Raw genomic sequence first — 24,519 nt, 5'->3', positions numbered from 1 at the left:
ATATTTGTTACATTCACTCATCCTTAGCGCTTCAGATAAATGTGGATCCAAACACAGATTCTGTATTATTAAGTTTTAACTGGCCATCTCATTTCTTCTCTCTCTTCAAAACAAATCTAGAGGAATCTATTCAGCCCATTCCTCATAAACTAGAAGTGCAGTAGTTCCCACCTGACAGACCTAAATTACATACCTTTAGGTGCCAAATGAAAACACTCCTTTTATCCCAGGCATTTGGCTAGTTAAACAATGTATGGCCTTTTAAAATGGGGGGGGGGGTATTGACTTGTTTATCATGTTATGTCTTTTGTGTTTTTATACTGTAAACTGCCCTTTGATCCTTAAATAAAAGGCAGTATATAATATTAATAAATAATAAATAAAATAAAATTAGCTGGGTTGCTGGGGGAAAAAAACACTTGTGGGAAACCAGGAGTGGGACTTAAGAGCTTGGTTCTGGTACAAATTCCTGGGCTGATCATGTATTCAGAGGCACCTTATTTCTTAGCTTGGGGGGGAAGGGAGGATAAGGAATTTAGCATGACCCACAGAAGTGCAAGAGAAGGGATGGAGAGAGATGGAGACCCTGCCTTAAGATCAGTCAGAAGGAGCTGAGACCCTCAGGAATACAACAAATAAAGCAACAAATGTTACTTCTATAATCAAGGCTGATTGATGTTCTACAATGTTTAATTTGATCAGGTTACTGGTTCTTAGATTTCTTTCTTTCTTTATTGAAGTGCACGTATGATTTCATAAGATTACTTCAACAGCACTGAATGTGACAGCTTATAATGCTATTGTTTTCAAATTAAATAAGCAGATGTAAAAATGAACCTGAGAAATAAACGATCAGTATTCTGAGAGCCTTGAGCTGCATTACTCACCTACCCACACTTCTGAGTCCCTGGCCTTGGGTTAAAAATCAGAAGAAGAAAAGCAGAAGGCTATGAATGAAGAGGATGGGACTGAAATTGGTGGTGAGTGTATAGCACCTGAGCTAGTAAAGGAGCAAAACAAAGAAAAGGGTGTTCAGCAGATCAATGGAGACTTTGTCAATAGCAAGGTTGATTAAAAAATAATTAAGGGAGTAGTGACAGCAAGACTTGAATGACAGACATGCCAGAGCCCTAAGGGAAGGGGAAGTATTTTTGGAATGCAGGGGGAGGGGAAATAAATTGAATCAGACAAGGGGAAAGAGCAAATGTGGTAGTGATCTGGATAAAAGAAAGAGAGAGATCATGGCAGTTATTGTGCAGTGAGCCTAGCTCCAATTGAGCTCCAGCTCTTCTTACTACACCATCAATTATTTCTATTACAGCAGCACCTCAAAAAACCATTGTATTGTGTTGTGACACTTAATAAAAGCTATTCATTGGCCTGATGAACCTACAGTGTGTGGGTGGGAGAGAGAATAGAGGCAAGGAAGTGGACTGGAATCGCTCAAGGTCACCTAGTAGGTCAGTGTTGCAGTCGAAAACTGAAATGGTCAAGTGTAAGGCAGGCCTTCTAACACCAAGTCACAAAACTGTTGGGCAGATTAGGCGGAAAAACATTTGAAAGGACATAAGAAAAGTCTCTAAGTCTAGATCAATGGCCCACCTAGTCCAGAATCCTGTTCTCACAGTGACCTGTGTGGGGGGAAACCTGCAAGCAGGACCTGCACATTTCTGAGGTTTCCAGCAACTGGAATTAAGAAGCATTACTCATCCAGCCATGAAGGTGCAGGTTATCATGGCAAGTAACCATTATCTTATCCTTCATGAATTTGTCAAATCCTCTTTTAAAGTCATCCGCATTGGTGGCCATCGCTGCCTCCAGTGGATGTGAGCTTCATAGCTTAACTACATGCTTGTTGGAGAAGTACTTTCTTTTATCTGACCTAAAACTTCCAATATTCAGCTTAGTGTTCATAGAATCATAGACTCTATAAGAGTTGGAAGGGACCCCCGAGGGGCATCTAGTCAACCCCCTGCAATGCAGGAATCTCAGCTAAAGCATCCATGACAGGTGGCCTTCCAACCTCTGCTTAAAAACCTCCAAGGAAGAAGAGACCACCACCTCTCGTGGGAGTCTGTTCCACTGCCGAACAGCTCTTACTGTCATAAAGTTTTTTCGAATGTTCAGTCGGAATCTCCTTTCTTGCAACTTGAAGCCATTGGTTTGAATCCTGCCCTCCAGAGCAGGAGAAAACAAGCCCGCTCCCTCCTCCACGTGACAGCCCTTAAGATATTTGAAGATGGCTATCATATCTTCTCTCAGTCTTTTCTTTCCCAGGCTAAACATACCCAGCTCCTTCAAGCGCTCCTCATAAGGCTTAATTTCCAGACCCTTGATCATCTTGGCTGCCCTCCTCTACACACGTTCCAGCTTGTCAACATCCTTCTTAAATTGTGGTGCCCAGAATTGGACACAATATTCCAAGTGCGGTCTAAAGCAGAGATGAAGAAAAATCTTTATCCACTTTCTCCATGCCATGCATAATTCTGGAAACTTCCATCATGTTACCTATTATCTGCCTTTTCTCTGTAGGTAAGTTACATGTATATTTTGAATGTATTTGTCTCTGAAGAGGCACATTCCTAGATGTATTTTATTGCAAAATATGAGTTTCAAAATGCAGTTGGTGCATTTTTTTCTCTGACTGTGTTGCAAAATTCCATTTCAGGGAACTGTTGGTCAGGTCAGATTCTCACTAAAATTGAAGAGGATCAGATTTGAGGAGAGTGCTGAGAATGCTCTCATGTTGCGCTTGTGGGTTTCTCTTAGGCATCTGCCTGACCACTGCGAGAACAGGAAGCTGGACTAGATGGGCCTTGGGGTCTGATCCAGCAGGGCTCTTCTTAAATTTGTCAAGCATCCCTAAACCCAGCACATAACAGCTGCCAAGATGAGACAGTGATTTTGCCAGCATTAAAGTAGAGTTCAATGGGTTGCTCAGATGAAAGTCTCACAGAGTTGAGCAGCCTGGATATGTTCCACCAGTCATTCCCCAAACCCTTGCTCCCTCTCTCAGCTTGTATAAATCAGCACATCCCCACTAAAGATAATGGATCAGAGCTGCAGACAAAAGAAAACACTATTTTTCAGTGCTTTACACCTCTGGGTTTTTTTTATTGAGCTGAATTTTTATCCCATCATTCCTCCAAGGAGCTTGGGGTGGGTGTGTGTGTGTACGTGTACATGTTCCTCTTTTTTATCTTCACAGCACCGTGCAAAGTAGGTTGGGCTGAGAAAGAGATTGGCTCAGGACCACCCACTGAGCTTCTCAGCTATGGGAAAATTTGAATATGAGGGAAACAGCAGTGACAGAAATACTTGAGATGCTTTACATCACACAAAAACAAACCTGTACTAACAAAAGAGTTGCGTCTACAGGCCAGGTGATCTGAGAAGGATGAACCATTTTCAAGGTTCTGGAGAGGGGTCACCTTCAGTCAGTTAATATTTTGTGGGAGAGATTCAAGTGCATACTGGAAATTTAGGTTTCCACAATTAAAGTGAACTAAAGTGCTCTGTTGCCCTACTGCAATGAAACCACATTCTTTTAAAAAACGAACTTTTTGCAGATAGGAAAGTGATGGGGAAAGGCACTCAGAAGTGTGAGGTGAACAAATGATTAACGGGAAGACATATAAACTGTGCCAGAGAATCAGAACAATCACTCCATTTTTTAAAAAAAAGTCTAACCTCCATGTGTAAGCTTTGTGCTAGCAGATCAGGCTGAATGTTCAATAAACAAATCATCTGGAGGAGCCTGGGATCTCTCACACATGAAGAGCGTTAACTCACTTTGTTTTGTGGCATAATATTGCTATCTTTGGGCTGTGTGTGCTCTGCATGCCTATTTTAATCTCCTTCACCTTTTTCTGGCAACAGGTGTGATGTGAGCCCAGAGAAGAGGAATCAAGAAAGGCAAGAAGATAGAATCATAGAATTGCATAGTTGGAAGAGACCCTGAGGATCATCTAATCCGACCTCCTGTGATGCAGGAATACACAGCTGTCCCATATGGGGATGGAACCTGCAACCTGGGTGTTATCACCACCATGCTCTAACTAGCTGAGCTACCCAGAAGATCATAAAGACTCCAATTTTTCTCCCTAGCTCACATTTCACCCACAAATTACTTCACTGCTTTTAGCACTACAGCTTCAAAAAGTGAGGACTCCTGTCTGAATCTGAAGGGATGAACCCGCAAAAACAATGCCAGTCTCCACTATGCTGGGCCAGGAGCACTGGGGCGAGAGCCAGTATGGTGTAGTGGTTAAGAGCAGTAGACTCATAATCTGGTGAACTGGGTGTAGTGGTTAAGAGCAGTAGACTCATAATCTGGTGAACTGGGTTCGCGTCTCCGCTCTTCCACATGCAGCTGCTGGGTGGCCATGGGCCAGTCACATTTCTTTGAAGTCTCTCAGCCCCACTCACCTCACATCACCTCACAGAGTGTTTGTTGTGGGGGAGGAAGGGAAAGGAGAATGTTAGCCGCTTTGAGACTCCTTCGGGTAGTGATAAAGCGGGATATCAAATCCAAACTTTTCTTCTTCTTTCTTAAATTTAGAGGAAATTAGCAATGTGGACCACCACCTCTTGGTGGCCCTATCGACAGCTGTGTCCCTTTTTTTTTTTTTTTTTTTTTTTTGCAGCTGCATTATTTAGCGCTTTGAGAATGAAGGAAGCCTTGAAAAGAAAGCATGAAAATCAATATGAGATGGAAAGTTTATGCAGGCTGAAGAATCGTGAAAGCTCTGGTGATCTGCACCGGGTGATGAAAACACACACTTGCAAACACACACACACACACACACACACACACACACACAGTGCTTTCATGACTCAAGAAACGATCACATGGCTAAGTCCCAAGAGAGGCATCTGGCTCAGCAGTAAACCTCAGCCTATCACTGCATGAAAAATACAGAGTTTCCAGATGTGTATAAGCTACTGCCAACAGGGTGCAATTCTCCAGCTTACAGACTGTTTTCAGATAGGTAAATGTTTACAAATCCCTGTTTAATGGTGCTTGCCATTTACACTGCGAGGCAAATCTCTGATTTTGCTGGGAGTAAACGAGTATAACTGTCTGGGTTTCAGACATATCTATTAGCCAGCTTCCCAGGAACTTAGATTGTTTGCATATTTGATGTAAACTGATTGAAAATGTCAGTTTACTCACATTTGCATAATGTTTGCTGATTAATAAATTAGACACTTGCAAAATCAGGTGTAACTCAGTGCAAATTGCTAGGCTCAAAAATATCAAATCAAAACAGAAGTATTGTGTACTCTTAGGTTTTCCTTGCGCTTCATTAACAGTTCCACTTATTCTGTTGGAATGGACCATATTCTGACTTCCAGCGACTAATCAGAACACATCAACTTTACTTTTGTACGACTGCAGGAAATTTCCATGGAATCAGGCATTATAATCTCTTACAAAGATAAGAATTTTGGTGGTAATTATAAAATGGAGGAGTTTCAATATTATATTTTTTTGAACTGCAATTTTTTAAAGTAAAAATAACCAGAACTTTTAACATTTTCACAGAAGCAATCAGGCCATATTTGACAAAGTTTTTTGCTATTATTCCATGTTGTAATGTGTATTAAACAGAAAGAACAATTATAACAACTGATAAAAATTAAAAGATAAAAACAAACTATAAAATAGGCATGTTGAATGAGTAGCTGCAAAATCAGGCTATTTAAACTTAAAATAACAGCAGTTTTACATTTGAGAGGGAATGATTTATCAAAAGACAAGAGTCAGAAGACCTGGGTTTTATTTTATCAGAAACTGGAATTCTAATGGGAAGAACATTATCAAGTTCCAAGCCATTTTGAAATATCTTACAGTATCATAAATGATACAAGAGCTGGATCTTGCGTGGAATCCATGTTTTCCTTCTTCAAATTTGATCTCATTAGTCCACCCATGCATGCAATTGCATTTGCAATTGAAGATCAAATACACTTCTTCCTGTCCATACCTGTAGGTGTTCCTTTTCTCTTTGTCCCTGCCTCTCAATTTATTGATTTGAATGTGTTAAGTTTGCACAAATGGGGCGTGCATGCAGGAATCTGCTTAGCAGTGCACCCATCTATAATTTTGTTTTAATTAAAATTATTTTAAAAGCAATTTCACCTAAAATAATGCAAATTTCAAATGTTATTTTAGCTAAAAAGTGGGTTTTCTTTGAGCGCATCACACTAGTATATACATGTCTGTACCTGGCTGGAAAAGAGCATTGCAAAATTCAGAGAAGTGCAAATTTCAAAGGATGGCTATATTTCAGTTTGCATATTATATCGGATATTGTGAATTACATAGACTCTCCTTTGAATGTAATCTTAATCAAATTTTTGCTTTTTCCCTACTACCAAGTGTCTGAGATGGGTGCACTTACTAATTTTTGTTTGTAGGGGAAGCTACTCCTTTTACATTAAAAAAAATCTGCACTAATTTCTTTAAAAGTACAAAGGCTGTACTTTAAAAAACCAGCAGCAATGTACAACTGTTAGACACAAAGTATGCTGCCACCCTGTCTTTTTGTACTTACAAGAAAGCAAAGCTGAGTATAGCATTGGTGTAGGTACCTGGGAAGGCTGCAGAATGCAGACCGCTGGAGAGCAGATTTGTAAAATGAAAGGACAGTCACTGAACCCTTCAACAACCCCAGAAGAAAGGTAAATGCAACAAAAGCCCTGTACCCCACCCACGAGGATTTCACGAAAAGTTTCTCTTCCCTTTGATCATTTTCATTGTGATTTCTTTTCTTGTTAGTTGATGGAGAATGGTTGGGGCGAAAAAACTAAAACTGTCCTACACAGCAATAGCTTATTTCACCTCTATCTATCTGTATAATACTAAGCTACTGGACAGGTGGGCATATTGAGGACCTGGAGAGGATGCAGAAGTGGGATGCAAATTTGGAGGACACAGTGACCCAGATACAGTGTCCACTTTGTTCATTAACAACAAGGACACTCATTCTTTGTGAAGAACACTCATGTTCTGTGACACATCAGGAGAGAGTAACAAAGGAACATGTATTTGGAACATGTTGCCTTCTTCTCTTGTCCTTCCCCTTCTCTCCCCACCCACACGCTCTCTTTCTCTCTCCTTCCCACACAGACCCTCAAACCAGACCATGACCTTCTTACTTGATATCATCTTCATTAGCAAAAATGATGACGGCTCGGGCATGGGATGTTTCCAAGAGGCGCCGAATGATCTTATCAAACTCTCCTGCCTTGGGCTCGCGGGGGATCTTGACTGATTGTGCCACACACACACTCCCTGTAGTTGGGGAAAAAATGGCATCATTAGAGAAGCCTTGGAATGGAAAAATTACTAAGCAATCCAAAGCCTGGGGCTCCTTTGCTACAGCCCAGATGGGTGGTCTAAAGGAAGCTACCCCGGGCACATCCTGCCATAGCCCATGCTGATGACCTTTCCATGTCAGTAGATGTAACTCAAATATAGGAGGAAATATGAGTGATGGACCTTGATGAACATGCATGTGTGAGCAAGCCCCAAGATGATTACATAAGACATGCAGCTAACGCCAAATTTCACCTGCGTTTTAAATGCCTGGATGCAACCATAGAATGACATGAATGGAAACCTAAAAGGCTGCACATCAGGTTCTTCTCCCATAGTAATGGTCTATAATTGCTCTGGAGTTTCATTCAGACCTGAATTATTTTACACACGCAGATGCATCATCTGATTTTTCTAACCTTGATTACTGCACTACTGACAAAATGCCTGTAGGTAAAGAATGGGCAGGTTAGTTCAAATCAATATGTGTAATTCACTCTCTTCCTTTTAATGCCCTCTTAGAGTTGCCAGGTCACAATGATGCAGAGACAGTAGAAGCCATAATTGGCAGAATTCAACTTCTCTGAAAATCTAAACATTACAGTAGCCTTTATAGTATACCATCACCATCACCCCCTCACATGAATCATATTTAGTGGTATTACAATGGAGGCACACCCCAACATCATCCCTATGGTTGTGTGGCTCCTTGGCCCCACTGCTGATGCCTACATCTTAAACATGGATGTATGCAGAAGAAAGCCGGTGAGTGCAGATCTCTATTTTCATAGTCTTTCTGCACAAGCTGGAACGCCAGGCATAAAGGTTTCCAGTCCATGCAGAAAGCATATGCACATAAATGACTATGCACATAGGTTTTCCCTGCAGAGTTCCACATGTACCTAATGCATGCATAAGAACACAGTAAGAACTCTGCTGGATCAGTCCAATCACCCATCTAGTGCAGTATCCTGTTCTCACAATGGCCAGCCAGATACCTAAAAGCAGGACCTGAGAACAACAGCACTTGTGGTTCTTAGCTACTGATATTCCATTGCCTCTGACAGGGGGGATAGAACATGGCCATTGTGGCTTGATGATAACCTTATCTTCCATGAATACCGTATGTCTAATCCTCTTTAAAAGCAAAAAAACCCCCAGCAACTATGCATTGTATGAAGAAGTACTTTCTTTTGTCTGTTCTGAGGCTTCCAATCTTCAGCTTCATCGGATGTCTCCATGCATGTCAAGCATGCAGCCAAGGACCCCTTTCTACACACAATGCCTCTGCATGCAATGAAGGGGGCTTAGCACATTTTGGATATAGCAATGCTATGTCCCTTTGGCTCCTTGGGCCCCCACTTTCATTTCCCCGCCTCCTCTGCCCTTTCTGTGCAAGCCTCATTCTCCTTGCATTCCTTTGCATTCCTGATTCTCAGTCCATTGCCTACTAGGCATACCTCCTTCAACCACCTTGTCTCCAGGCTGCCTGTCACATATCCAGCCGGCCACCTGTTAGCCTGCACCATTATTCCCTAGTAGTAACATTTATTTTCTCTAAATGAAAGTGGGGACTGTCCTACCAAGACATACTGCTTACCTTGCTTGTTAACCCATGTGCTCACTTGAATACAGTTCTTACTACATGACATTTTTTAAAAAAAAGAAATCCATTTATAAGGAGATTTATATGGATAGATCCTATGTTGCATTCCTAAGCTTACTCATAATGGGGTAGGTTTAGAATAAACATGATCCAGGCAGTTGATCTTAGAGCAGATTCATCTTGGAAGACTGTGAGACTCATGCAGATATGCAATCCAGATCTGCACTCATGGGAAGTTGCTTTATACCAAATTAGACCATTCATCCATCTGGCTCCTGCGTTGGGATAGAGCTGCAGAACAGCCCTTCCAGCGCTGCTCTTGCTACAGCTTAGATGGATGGGGAAGGGCAAGGCAGTGGCAAGTTGGGCTGTGGCTGCACAGACACACTGACACAGCAAGCCAGTCAACTCTGACTGGCAGCAGCTCACTGGGATTTTGGAAAGGAGTCTTTTCCAGCTCTGGCTGGAGATACCAGGTTTTAAACTTTCTACATGTGCTCTGCCACTGAGCTACACTCCTTCCTCATCAAGTATTAAGTGTAACTCTCCTGTCTTACTGTTCTTTGTGGATCTTTGTGTAGCTTAGTATTATAAGATGTGAGCTAATTGTGGGAACAAAACAGTAGCATGCTACATACCCAGTTTTTATATTACTGGTGGTAAAATCCGTAGTAAAAAGTTTTAGTTATCCTTCTCTAAGTATCTGTTTCCCCTTTAGAGGTGGGATGTTGCAAAATCCATTGCCAGCTTTACTGCAGTTTTTCCTGGATCAATTTGACCTCTGGGCTGCAGCAATGAGAACCTTTAAACCTGACCACTCCTGAGGGTTCTGTAGAAGCAGCTAATTAAAAACAATTTCTGAAAATCAAGACAGAAAACTGAAAGGATAGCTGGATGCAAAACTGCTCTGGCTTGCTGAGACTTAACCCTCAACATCTGTTTGCTCCGGCCTTTGCAAAAATCCCAGCCGCTCTTGCTCTGTGCGAACTTTTGCAGTGGCCAATCAGATGAAAAGGGAGCAAATATATGAGACAGGAGATGATGAAATGTTTCAGGACCTTCTGGATATAATTGATAGTCTCAATTTGCATAGGAAATGACAGGGCTGCTGCTCATATGCCACAAAAGAATCCCTATTTATGCAAAGGTCAGAATAATTAGCATAGGGTTGCTGTTCCAGAGGCCTGCCCCCACAGTACATTTTACCTGCAGAAAGGGAGCCTTTCTTTCTATCAGGAAAAGATTGTGAAAGAACAGAAGGAAATAATAGCTAGTTCTCCTAGCAAAAGGCTCTGTGTATAAATTGTTCTGTAGGCCTTATCAGTAACCTTATTAGTTGCTGCTGATGCCAAGGAGATCAGCAGCCACACAACAGAGCTTTATTTCTAAAAATTAAAATAAAGAGTGGTACTGCAGATCAAATTTGCCAGCAAGTAGTAGTCTCAGGATTGCAGACCATCCTCAATTTTCAGACTTGGAAGTGGAAGTTCTATATATATGGAACAGTATTCTTATCTTTAAGAACATTTTATATATGCCAGTGCTATATCTTGGCTTTCCAGAACAAGTTCCAGGGCTAAACCTTGGCTTAGATGAAATCCTTCTTATAGTAAAACCATGTCACCATGTTGGGAGCCCCAGATTTACATTTTCACAAATGTCCCTCTTTTTCAATAATAATAATAATAATAATAATAATAATAATAATAATAATAATAATAATAATAATGCATTTGGGACTCCCACCTTCCAACCTCTCAGTCAGCCCTAGGGAATATCAGGCAGATATTCAGGAGAATCAGCCTCACTGGGTCATATTGCCCTACACACCATCCACAGTGAATATCCTGATTACTCATTCCATATTTTGACATATCAGAGCTACAACTTCAGTATGATGTAGCCACCTTCTCAGTCCTTTTATCCAAACATCATTTGCACAAATAAACACAAAAAAGAAATAAATCTTGTTAGCAAAACTGACAGCAAATGAGTGGGGAGATGGTTTCTCTATGGCAGGAAGAACCCCTAGAGGTAAGAGGTTAATGGAGAGCAGCTCATGAATAACCATGAGCAATAACTATTTATAAGGCAAACACAAGGTCCAAACTCTGGGATATTTTAATTATTTTGGAATAGTGAAAGCTAAATTAGGGACAACGAGTAGGGAAAGGCAGCAGCCCATCATCAAGGAGGCATCTGCTCCTTCCCAGTTTTATCACACAATAGCCAATTGTTTGAAATGACAATTGCAAGGAGATCAGTTGTCACAGAGCTTGATTAGCATCTTGTCCTAGTAAACATCAATGGAGGCAATCCAAACTTATCAAATAATGACACTTGCAAAGAGGCATTTACAGAAAGACAAGCTCATCACATGCAAGTTCCTTATGCGCTGCTAATGGCTACATGCTTATGATTAGGAATGTCAGAGGAATCCGTTGAAAACAGACTGCTCCATAGATTTACACCTGCCCTTTCAACCCCCATTGCAGGTCTTACTATGGATGCTTTTCGCCTTAGTTCTCTGCAGCAAATGATATTTTTACAGGCGCACATTATACATAAATAGATACACATATAGATATGGAAACAGCTTGGTGTTATACATTATTTGCATATTCACTGACGTAACTGCTGATATTCTGAAGTGTTGTTTGTTGCCAGAAGTAGCCCAAGACTGCAATTCTAACCCCAGGGGTATACATGATAGTTAAGGTGAATGTTCCATGATGTCATGGTAGGGTGCTGGCCGAGCCAAGACAGAGAAGAGGCATGGCTGACAGATGACCCCAGGGAGGGTTCCCGTGGACTGGAAAGGTCTCTATCCAAATGGGGAGAACCCAAGGAAGAGGATCCTGAGGGAGGGATTTCCCTCACCTCGTCCCATTTCCCCACCAGTCCCTGCAGCACAATGCACCTCCATCTTCAGAGATGTTACAGGATGGTTCTGATTCATCCACTTTGCTGATCATGCAAGCAACTCTGCCTCCAGAGCTGTCAGAAACCATGTCCAATCCCAGCCCTCTGGGAGAGGTGTTGCCTCACCTGTTCCATCTACCTCTGAGGTGCTTCCATCCCCACCCAGGTCACAGAGACACAGGCGTGAACAGATGGGAAGGATTCAGCCTTCTTGGAGAAATCTTAGGTTGCTCCCTCAATCTGAGGGTCAGAGTCACTTGCCATGCTGAGTTGTGTTTGTTCCTTTCCCTTATGGTGGAGTTGTGGAGTGTGTGTCATTGTCAGAGCAGTATCTTTGATTGTATATCACCTGTTGTGCCTTTGAACAACATTTTGCCTATGTGGCTCACTGAGCTGAGTATTAAGATTTTGGTAGAAACCACAATCTGAGTTTGAGTTCTTCATCAAGTGGGAACCAGGCCACATTAGCACAACGACTTCTCCTTGGGCAACAAAATGTTCCTTCCTGCTCTCCCTCTGTGTGCCCCCAAAGTCTGTTCTGGGGTTTCTCCAGAAAAGGCATGGGGTGGTGTTCATGCAGGAAGAGAGGGGTCAATTCACATTGCACTAGTGCTAATCCTTCTGCTACTGGAACTTTTCCCATACTTCCCCATGTCTACTCAGAAGTAAATCAGATTGAATTCAAGGAGGCTTGAGGATTTCAGTCTTAATATACTTCCTACTGTGAATTTTTTAAAGGGAAAAAAATGCAAAGTATTGCTCATTATTGTTCTTTTTACACAAAAAGAAGTGAACTTCTTTGTTCCTGTGCTATTCAGTTAAAGTTTGAATTGTCAACATCTTGATGTGACTGCTCATGTTTGGTAACTCATCCATCCCCCAAACCTTACTATAAAACTAAAATTAAATTTCAAATTCTTTTCCTCTTTCCCGCCTGAAGTTTTGTTGACTTAAAACTTGTTATTTGCTACAAGCAGCCTCTATGCACGTACTCAAATGCCTTTGTACTGTACTGTAAATTTAAAAATTGAGCATTCATCATTATACTTTTCACATGGAAGGAATACATTGGCATAAAAAGAGGATTTCAAGGTTTTGAAAAACAAAAACATGTTTACTACAAACAGTAAAAACATAGGAGAATGCCTGTAAAATGTTTTAATATACCCACAGGATTCATGCAATCCAGGACAAAATGAACAAAACATTAACAGGATGCTAAATTGTCCCTCCCTGATGCCCGAGTGAGGGAAATGAGACAGCATGACAAGTTTATACTGAACTGTGAAATTAAGTTAGTAAGATAGGCTGCAATCCTAACCACACTTACGTGAAAGTAAGCTCTGCAGAATTCAATGCAGCTTCCATCTAAGTAGGCATGGTTAATTTTGCAGCCATAGATGGGTTTCTGATGGGTCATTAGCTACTTCATTAACTTTGGTTTTAAGGTGTCACATGACTCTTTGGGTGTTTTGCTGCAAAAGACTAACAGGGCTACTCTTCTCTGAAAATTCATTAACTTTGAAAGGGAACACACAGGTAAGGTAATTGATTTGCAAATATCTGCTGATGGCCAAGATACATTTGCGTGCTGTGTAAAAAAACAAAAACAAAACTGTATTTCCATATCAGTGAACAATAAAATGGAAGGCAAATGTTTGAAAAAACAAAACGGCTTGCAGCAGAACAGAAAATACCTAAAGTGTGAATGACTGACACAATGGACCAAGGCAGGTTTGTACATCCCTATTTATGATTAAAAGGCTATTGTGCTGCTTGATGGATGACATGATTAGCATGCCATCAAACGATAATTGCAGCCCCAGCCCCTGTGCAAGGTCACAGGCACAGGGAATGCCCACACCATGCTTATTTGTGGGACTGAGCAAGGCTGAGCAAGAGGTGTATGGCGCCTCTGGATACCTGGTGTCAGTCTCACTGGAATCCTACATATCTTTGGGGATGGATAACCTCAGCATCAGGACGGCTTCCTGAGCTAGTACATGGATGTCTGATGGAGATAAAAGGATACCAGGAACATGTCCCTTGTTTGTGCAGCTCTGTGTGTCACAGCATCCAACCTGGAATGCATCCAGCTGCCATGTGGTGGTGCGAAAGGATTAAACACGTTGCATGTCCGTGCACAGGAAATGAAGAATCAGGACCCTCCTATCTCTGGCGCCAGCTTCCAAGGCAGTTTGTCAGGCAGGAAACTCGTTACAGAATGCCTGTGTGTTCCTTATATTAGGCTGTAGGCTATAAAAGTTAAGAGTCCATAGCTATCCATCTCAACACCTTGGCTTAATCCCTGTGCACTGGTGAGGGTGGACAGAATACGAAGACAAGAAGAGTATGTTAGCAGGCTAGTGCAGAAGAAAGATAAAGAAGAGATCTGTTTGAGAGTCAGACAGCTCTGGGGATTTAGCTTTTAATGCCTTTGATATATTATGTAAATCTTTTTTCATCTGGGGTTGTTGTTATTTTGAACTTTACATTTTATTAATTGATATCATAATGCAAAACTTGAAGAAAGGGGAAGGGGATTTAGCTGTGTGCACAAAACCACAGACAGGCTTTCTGTATACATTATCATCACCAATGTATATAAAAGCCAGCTCTGAGAATTATGTCGTGCTCCAGGGCTGTCATGCTGGAGCGTGACCAAGAGACATTACTCAGGGAACCAACGGGGGGGGGGGAGTAGCACACACACATGACATGCACAAACACACACAAACACACAACAAACAGAACTAGCAACGGAATGGGAAACAGAAGTGGGGGCATCTCCTTGCCTCTCTCCCCGTTCAAAAGAATCTTCCGAATTTGAAGCATAGGAAATGCATTGGGGAATTCTCAGCTGAGTAACTCTTAGATCCTGGCCCCGTGAACATTCGTATTAATCAGAAAGGGCAAAGTATCTTGAGGGCTTTCCTTTTTCAATACTGAATCACAGTGAATTATTGATCTCTGCATTCTCCTGCTACTCGCTCCTTCTTACCAGGGAGGGGAGATGACGACTAAAATTCTTATAAAGTGAGATTTATTCTCCCACTTCTTGCCATGTATCACTTCTTCCCAGATTTACAAGAAGTTTCTATTTAGTATGTCTTATTCCCATGTCTTTCCAACATCATCTGGAAAAGTAGAAATATAGATATAGGGAGAGAGAAAAAATATATATGTGGCTCTGGCTGCCTACTGTTCATGGACTGTTCACACAAGGGACAAGTCCACTGTCCATGACAATTTACTGGTGCACTTAGAAGAGGATTGGGGGGCAGAAGCCCACGGTCCCACACAGCAAAATGAGCAACTCACAGCAGGGCTGGCTTATTTTGAATTGTGAAGGAATACCCACTAAATTGAGTAGGAGTGGCTGTAAGACCAAAGTCCAGAATCTAATGTAACCTAATGACACTGTTGTGTCCATCCATCCAAACCTTTCCCATCCATTGAACATTGGAAGGGCTACTGTATCTAGAACTGTCAGATCTCTGGAGTTGGTCCTGAGACTTAGGTTTGGGGAATCGATTCTCAGTGCCAAAGGCTGGCAAATTAAACCTTGGGGCTGTCAGCTGCTGCACACTTGATTCTTTCTTTCAAAGAGTGCAGCCCTACTGATTGAAACATGTGCTATACAATCTCTGCACATGCATAGCCACATGGAACTGTGCTGATGGGGGTACACTTAAAAGACTTTCATCAAAATATTGGAGGGGAACCTCTGGCAGGGAACTTCAGACTGGTTTCTCAAGCTCAGTGGGCCTGTGAGTTCATTTACAGAGCAATCCTACAAATTATTATTATTATTATTATTATTATTATTATTATTATTATTATTATTATTACTCCACCCATCCGGCTGAGTTTCTCCGGCCACTCTGGGCGGCTTTCAATCAAGTGTTAAAAACAATACAGCATTAAATATTAAAAACTTCCCTAAACAGGGCTGCCTTCAGATGTCTTTTAAAAATAGGATAGCTGCTTATTTCCTTGACATCTAATGGGAGGGTGTTCCACAGGGTAGGCGCCACTACCGAGAAGGTCCTCTGTCTGGTTCCCTGTAACCTCACTTCTCGCAATGAGGGAACCACCAGAAGGCCCTCGGCACTGGTTCTCAGTTTCCAGCCTCCACAATGGGTGGAGACACTCCTTCAGGTATACAGGACTGTAATGGTTCTAGGGGTTGCTCGTGCGTAAATCGGCGCCACACCTGGCTGGGTTGCCTGAGTGAACCCTTTCTGTCTGGACAGCCACTCTCCCGTGGCTGTCTCAATCGCTGGCAGAATCCGTCAGTGGGCGCTTCTTGAACTTCTTCCAGCAAAGAAGCTCTTTGACGCCTAGTCTCTGCCTAGTCTCCCTGCGCAGAAGCCTTCTGCGCAGGGAGGGTGTGGGCAGCGGAGGACCCGTGCTCTCCCCGCTGGTCCCCAGCGAGGAGCCATTGAGCCTCCCCGCCGATTCCCCCATCTGCCCCCCTTCTTCACTGGTCCTACGCTGATTTCCTTCCCCAGAAGATGTGCTGCTTCCCTCCCTCCCGGGACACTCTCCAGAACCCCTCTGGAGCCCTCCCTCTCCCTCTGGCTCCGATGGCAGTTCCCTGACATCCACCTCCTCCCCAGGACCCCCTCCACCCCGGCACGATTTTCCGACACAACCTCGTCTCTTTCCTCGGCCGACGATGCGGGGAATCCCCTGAAGGAGCTGTCACCATCCTCTGAGGATTCAAAACCAGCCTCCCACCCGCTCCGATCTCTCCCCGCAGGGTGGACTTCCCAGTCTGATTCTTCCCCCTCTGACACCTCTCCTCCCTCCTCTTCGGAGGCAGGAAAACCCACAAAGTCCCCTTCATCGTCTGTGGTTCCAAATTCTTCCTCCCAGAATCTAGCTATTGGTTTGGGCTTATCCGGGAACAAACTGTGGAATTCTTCCACCAGATACCCATCATTGATTGACTCAGCGGGGACCCACGTGTTTTCTGACCTGGGTTCTCCCTCCCAAGCTACCAAGTACTCTACTTGGCGACCTCGCCACCTTGAATCGAGTATTTCTGTGGCTTGGTTGCGGTGTTCCCTCTCCTCTACCCATGGGTGGGTGGTGACTCCTCCCTCACGCCCCGGAAATTCCTGCCCCTCCCTGTACGGTGTGGAACACCAGATGTATCTTCATGCCGTCCGGCAACTTGAGTTTGAACGCCACTGGGTTCACCTGCTGCGTTACCTCAAAAGGCCCCAGCTGCCTCGGCTGCAACTTCTTGCACCCTCCCTTTAGGGGTAACCCTTGGGTTGACAACCACACCCTGTCTCCCACCCGTATGGCCTCCCCCTCCCGACGGTGCTTGTCCGCCTGTCTCTTGTAAACTTCCTTGGCCTGCTCCAAGTTCATCTTAAGTTGCTGGTGCAAGGCCTCCATTTCTTCCATAAACTGCTCGGCCGCGGGTACACTCCATGCTTCCTCGCCCCTCCCCGGGAAGGCCCTGGGGTGACACCCATAATTGGCCATGAACGGGCTCATCCCCGTGGACACATGTTCAGCGTTATTGTACGCAAATTCAGCCAAAGCTAGTTTCTCTACCCAATCGTTCTGTTTCTCGCTGATGTAGCAGCGTAGGTATTGCTGGAGTATACTGTTCTCTCTCTCTGCTTGTCCGTTGGTTTCGGGGTGTCTCGCCATTGAGAAGCTCACCTCCACCTGTAGTAGGCTCATGAGCTTCCTCCAGAACCTGGAAGTAAATTGTTTCCCGCGATCCGAGATTACCCTCGAGGGAGGCCCATGCAGTCTGAAAATGTGATCCACAAACAACCTGGCTTTCTCCTCTGCCGTCACCGCGTGTGAGCAGGCTATGAAATGGCACATCTTTGTCAGTAGATTGACTACTACCATGACTGCTGTCTTCCCCCTTGACTTGGGCAAATCTGTCATAAAATCAATAGACACCACCTCCCAGGGCCTTCCCGGTGTGGGTAAGGGTTCCAGTAACCCCGCCGGGGCAGCCCTCTATCCCTTGGCCCTCTGGCAACGGTCGCACCCCTGTACATATTCCCGTACGTCTTCCCTCACCTTTGGCCACCAGAACTGCCTGGTTATGAGCAGTATGGTCTTGTGCTGCCCAAAGTGCCCAGCTGTTGGGTTGTCATGGAGCTGTTTAAGTACCTTCCCCCTTAAGGTCTCCCCCGGTACGTACAGTGCCCCCTTGTAGTACAGTAGCCCTTCCTTTTCCTCAAACCCTCCATGGTCTTCCCTTCCGTCCCGGAGTTCCCTGATTTTTGCTTGAGCGAACGCGTCGTCTCTAATAAGCCCTGCCAGTTCTCATTTCCCAACCAAGTTCCCCCACATACCCACCGGTCCTCGGGAAACACGTGTCGTGTCTCTGGTGGTCCCTCTCCCTCCAGGTATTCCGGTTTCCGGGAGAGAGCATCTGCTCTTACGTTTTCCTCTCCCGGCACGTATCTGATCTCGAAGGAAAACTTGGCGAACTCCTGTGCCCATCGAACCTGTCTCTGGTTGAGCACTCGCGCTGTCCGCCAGTATTCCAAGTTCTTGTGGTCAGTACAAACCTGGATCTTGTGCCGCGCCCCTATCAACAGATGTCTCCATTGCCGAAATGCCACGTAGATCGCAAGCAGTTCGCGGTCATACACTGTGTAGTTTTGCTCTGACTTGCTCAGCTTCCTTGAGAAAAAGGCACACGGCCTCCAGTCCTGCTTAGCCCTGGGCTGCAAATGGACCGCTCCCACAGCTCGGTCGGACGCGTCCATCTCCAGTCTCATGGGCTTCTCCAGATCAACGTGCAGGAGCTGCTCTTCCGAAGCAAACGCCTTCTTCAGCCTTTCAAAGGATTGCTGAGCACTTTCTGTCCACACGAACTTCTTTTTGCTACTGAGACAATCTGTTATGGGCGCTGTCAAGTAAGCGAAGTTCTTTATGAACTTCCTGTAGAAGTTGCTGAACCCTAAGAACCTCTGCACATCCTTCCAGGTTTTGGGGGCTTTCTATTCCAGCACTGCCTTCACCTTGCCTGGGTCCATAGCTAGGCCCTTGTCTGACAACTTGTACCCCAGAAACTCGACCTCCCTGGTGTGAAATTGGCATTTTTCCAGCTTGACCCACAACTGATGCTTCTGCAGTCTCTGTAGCACTTCCCTGATGTCTCTGACGTGTTGCCTCTCATTGTCCGAATAGATTAAGACGTCATCCAAAAAGGCTACGCAATTCTTGTACAGCAGGGGCCCCAACACGTGGTGCATGAATGCTTGAAAGCAGGCGGAGCCCGATTATAATCCAAATGGCATGACCAAGTACTCGAAGGCCCCCAGGGGGGTGAACATGGTCATTTTCCATTCGTCCCCCTCCCTTATCCTAATTAAATTGTATGCCCCCCTGAGGTCCAGCTTGGTAAAAATCGTCCCCTGCCTCACCCAGGTTAAAATGTCATCAATTCTTGGCATTGGGAAGGTCACAGGTTCTGACACCAGGTTCAAGGCTCTATAATCTACGACCAACCTGGGCTGATTAGTCTCCTTTTTGTCCACAAAGAACACCGGACTGCCCCCCACCGCCTTTGATTCCCTTATGAACCCCCTCTTCAGGTTCTTGTCAATAAACTGCCGCAACTCCTGCATCTCCCGGTCGGACATGGCGTACAGCTTCCCCACCGGCAACTGAGCCCCTGGGAGTAGGTTGATTTGGCAGTGGGGGGGGGTTATCTGTCTGCCTCACTCTCGCTGAAGACCTCCTTCAGGTCAGCATATTGTGGTGGCACCTCCCCTTTCTGTTCCAAGGCCAGCCCAGCCACCCTGGCCACCGTCATTCTTGGGTTCTCCCCTCCCAGACAGTGTTCTAAGCAGTAAGCTGACCCAAAGGTGACTGGCCGCTGATGCCATGACACTACTGGATCATGCAGTGCCAGCCAGCTCATTCCCAGTATTATTGGGGGTCCTGCCAGTGTGGCCACGTGGAAGGCAATAGTCTCCGTGTGCCTGGAAACCCTCATTCGCATTGGCGGGGTCTGGTGTGTCACTTCCCCTCCCAGAAGTTCCCTCCAATCGATGGTTGTCACCTGCAAGGGAAAATCCAGAGGCAACAGGTGGAGTTGGTGCTCCAGAGCGAAGTCTCTGCTGAAGAAATTACACGAGCTGCCCGAATCCAGCAGTCCCTTTGACAGGGTCCCATTTGGGAGTTCTAGCACCACTTCTATGGCTATAGCTGCCTTGGGGGGATCAGGCTGGGGCACTTCTATTGGTTGCTGGCCTGGCTGCTGCCCCTGCTGGTTGGCAGCCAGGCGTTGTCGTTTCCCTGTGCCTGCCCTTCCTCCCCCTCCTCATCGTGGCCTGCAGCCCCCACCATCCCTTGCCAGGCTTTTCGTTGAGGGCAGACCTTAGCAAAATGTCCTGGTCGATTACAGAGGAAACACTTCTTGGTAGTTTTCCATTCCTTTCCTTCCTTTTTATGACCTTCACCGGAGTTTGAAACCTTGCACGCGTGCCATCAATTTCCATTGGCTCCACCGCCTGGGGAGGCTCCCTCGGTATCTCAGGAATGCGGTAGTCATGGAAACGTTCCCCTCTCATTTCCCGCTTCTCCTGAGCCCGCGCTTCTTGGCGTACGCCTGTCGCTAGCACAGCCTTTGTGAGCTCATCCATCGACCGTGGCCGGGGCACTCGGGACAACTCGTCTTTCACTTCGGGGGCCAGACCCGCCTCAAACAACATTTGTATCGGTTCAGAGTCCAGATCCCACCCGAGCTGGTGTACTAACATCGCAAAACGCGACCAGTAGCTTCTGACTGACTGGCTCCCCTGCTTGCACCCCATCAGTTCCCGCCGTGTCACGCTTTGCCCCACATCGCTGGAGAACATCGCGTCCATCCCCTGAAGGAATTTCTTAAGGTCCTTCAAGGCATCATTTTGCGTCGCCATTAGGGGCCTGATCCATTCCCGCACCCACAATGCAGATGCCCCACAATGTAAGCCACCCTCTCCCCGTCATCAGCAAAGTCATTTTTCTGCAGCTCCAAAGCGTACTGCACTTCCGTTTGGAAAGCACTGTAGTCTTGGGGCTTTCCACCAAATTTGTGTACCAGCCCCGGTACCTTCCTTGCGATGGGGGTGGCTCTGACCTGTGCATCCTGAGCCCGTCTTTCCTCCAGCCGCGCCATCAGGATAGCCACGTGCGTCTCCGTCTCGGTTCCTCTCGACCAGACTTCGCACCGCAGCTGGTTGCTCCGTCTCTCTGGCTGTTTCTGTTTGGCTCATTGTGCTGCCTCTCCGGGGCTGCACACAAGCAATGTCAGGGACTGACAGATTGCTGTAATGGTTCTAGGGGTTGCTCATGAGTAAATCGGCGCCACACCTGGCTGGGTTGCCTGAGTGAACCCTTTCTGTCTGGACAGCCACTCTCCTGCGGCTGTCTCAATCGCTGGCAGAATCCGTCAGTGGGCGTTTCTTGAACTTCTTCCAGCAAAGAAGCTCTTTGACGCCTAGTCTCCGCCTAGTCTCCCTGCATGGAAGCCTTCTGCGCAGGGAGGGTGTGGGCAGCGGAGGACCCGTGCTCTCCCCGCTGGTCCCCGGCGAGGAGTCATGGAGCCTCCTCGCCGATTCCCCCATCTGCCCCCCTTCTCCACTGGTCCTACGCTGATTTCCTTCCCCAGAAGATGTGCTGCTTCCCTCCCTCCCGGGACGCTCTCCGGAACCCCTCTGGAGCCCTCCCTATCCCTCTGGCTCCGATGGCAGTTCCCTGACAAGGACCGAGGCCATTTAGTGCTTTAAAGGTCAGCACCAACACTTTGAATTGTGCTCAGAAATGTACTGGGAGCCAATGCAGATCTACTCAGAAGAAAGCCCCACATTTAGCATTGTTGCAACTATGCTTAAAAACCATGAATTTAGCCTTCCTCACACACAAAAACAACCCACATTATATGAAGTGAGTTCAGTGTCCTAGAAGGCATCTCCAACAAGAAAACACTTGAAATTCTTTTTCATTAAAAGGATGATTCCGAATCTTTAGTTCTCGTGCCATGTTTTTCCCTGTATTGCTGCTTTTAAAAAAATATGAACGCTTCTACCGTTCTCAAATCTTTGTGAGTTGAGGCTCAGAGACAAAATAATAAGATTCATGCTCAAACCTTGAGAGCTGTAGAACTTATATTTGTTTTGTCCCTATTCACAGTCATCCAAAGAACACTCGGGCTATGGATGCATTGCATTTTTGAATACAGCTACTGTGGCTCCCCAATTACAGTTCAAAGCAAAGTAACCGCTCCCAATTTGAATGCCTGTTCCAGTCTGCAGACTAGGAACAGGAAGATTCTATTTGCTGTTGGGAGTAGGTGAGGAAAAGAAGAAGGCTAGATTAAATCCATTCACAAATAACCAGATTTGCATGCTAAACACCTGCAAGCTGCTTTGGTATTTCACTTCCCTGAATGAAAAAGCAACATCCATGACTTTTAAAAGAAAGAAAGAAAAGTACAGAATGAATGAATTCCACAAAGATAAAAATGTTAAGTTAGCCTACTGCCAGCTCTGAAAGAAATAGACTTTTTTACATACACATTTCTTCTACTATTATGCCTCTTTTCCGAAGAGAGGCAACAACAGACTTAGTGCAGTTTCTTTTGGAAGTTCCACTCTCAATTTAGGGGTAGCTAATGTGACCATTGTCCATGCTGGCTGGGACTATATTTCAACAACACCTGGAGAGGATCATTTCAAATGTTGGTGTTGAGCTTTAAAGCTCTAAAACAGCCTCAGCCCCATATACCTGAAAGAGTGGCTCCACCCCCATCGTTCAGCCTCGACACTGAAGTCCAGCTTTGAGGGCCTTCTGGTGGTTCACTCACTGCAAGAAGTGAGACATATTGGGAAGTTTTAAATGTTTGATGTTGGAAGCCGCCCAGAGTAGCTGGGGCAGCCCAGTCAGGTGGGCAGAGTAATAATAACAATAATACATTTTTTTATTATTTATACCCCGCCCATCTAGCTGGGTTTTCCCAGCCACTCTGGGAAGCTCCCAACTGAATATTAAAGATGCAATAAAACATCAAACATTAAAACCTTCCCTAAACAGGGCGGCCTTCAGATGTCTTCTAAAAGTCAGATAGTTGTTTAATTCCTTGACATCTGATGGGAGGGCATTCCACAGGGTGGGCGCCACTACCAAGAAGGCCCTCTGTGGTCTCTGAGAGCCAGTGTGGTGTAGTGGTTAAGAGCGATAGACTCATAATCTGGTGAACCGGGTTCGCCTGCCCGCTCCTCCACATGCAGCTGCTGGGTGACCTTGGGCCAGTCACACTTCTTTGAAGTCTCTCAGCCCCACTCACCTCACAGAGTGTTTGTTGTGGAGGAGGAAGGAAAAGGAGAACGTTAGCCGCTTTGAGACTCCGGGTAGTGATAAAGCGGGATATCAAATCCAAACTACTACTCCTCCTCCTCCTCCTCTTCTTCTTCTTCTTCTTCTTCTTCTTCTTCTTCTTCTTCTTCTTCTTCTTCTTCTCTGCCTGGTTCCCTGTACCTTCACTTCTCACAGTGAGGGAACTGCCAGAAGGCTCTCGGAGCTGGACCTCGGTGGATCACATTGACTACCTGTGATTTTGTATTTAACTCATTCTCTTCTGCTTGCAGCTGTTTAGACAGAAGTGTGCTTACCTGGCCATCAGCAGTGCAAGTGGGGTGCTTTTGTGAACACCTCAGAGATCCTGCTCTGCTGTGACCAAGGAGGGAGTTTGTTGACCAGCAGCTGGCACTTGGGAGGCTGTAGTTAAACAGGATTTAGGTCAGTCATGATTGGCAAGGTTGTTCAGGGGATGACTTCAATATGTAGGGATTTAGTGAGTACTCAGAGACACCATTAAGTTCAGAGGGGAGTTATGGAGCTTTTATTTGAGGGATGTGAGACCCAGTGGGCTCGGTATGGGTACCCTTTGGAGCCAACCTGGGTTACCTAGGGGAGCTTTGGATCCTTAGGGTGTGCCTTTGGAAGGACTCCCTCAATACCTGAACAGGTGTGGTCATTGAGGAAGGGCTAATGGATGTAATTGTCCCTAAACCCCACATTGGCTATTTCACTGTAGTGAGTTAATAATTGAGCCTACACATTTTACCGTATTTGTCCATGTATAAGACTATATTTTTTCCTAATTTTTTGAAGTTTAAAATGAGGGGTTGTCTTATACAGGGATAGTGCATAGTGTATTTTCTTAATTTTGAGTCCCCAAAAATAGGGGGCGTATTATACACTGGGGCATGTTATATACGGAAAAATGCTGTAGGTTGCAGTTATTGCTATAAATTACAGTTAACAAGCATTATTCAACTAATCCGTTTTGTCAGTGCAAGGCTTCCTGCTTGCACAACAGGACTCCCACCCCTGCTCCCCCTGTGCACAGTCCCACACCTTTTAGGGGCCCCCGCAACAATGGATCAAAATAATACTGACTTGATCTTGAAATAAAATTACAGAAACATATTAGGAGATTTTGACTGCCTAGGGGCCTCCAGCACTGCCTGTGCACATGATGTTAGAATTCTAGCTCCGTGATTGCAGTCATGGGATTTTTGTCTATCACATGACGGTGTATGTTTTGACTCCACAGAGTGGGAAGTGATGGAGACAGGATGCTTGTGTTACTGTGTTCCGTGAAGTGGGACTATTGTCCTTTGTTCTT

The 24,519-nt window shown here is 45.1% G+C and overlaps 1 protein-coding gene across 2 annotated transcripts in view; it reads right to left on the bottom strand.

The window, feature by feature from the left end:
* The window catches only part of GRM4 (glutamate metabotropic receptor 4), a 318,705-nt gene that overhangs the window by 99,486 nt on the left and 194,700 nt on the right, over positions 1-24,519 (bottom strand). For both annotated transcript variants that reach the window (XM_081195813.1, XM_081195814.1), the window contains exon 4: positions 7,165-7,300. In XM_081195813.1, the coding sequence (XP_081051939.1) occupies positions 7,165-7,300 (136 nt within the window). The remainder of the gene's footprint in view (positions 1-7,164; positions 7,301-24,519) is intronic.

This window comes from Podarcis bocagei, assembly GCF_964188305.1.
Source record: "Podarcis bocagei genome assembly, chromosome: 5".
Lineage (NCBI taxonomy): Eukaryota > Metazoa > Chordata > Lepidosauria > Squamata > Lacertidae > Podarcis > Podarcis bocagei.
The sequence above is the reverse complement of the archived record's forward strand: the minus strand, read 5'-3'. Positions and strand labels throughout refer to the sequence as shown.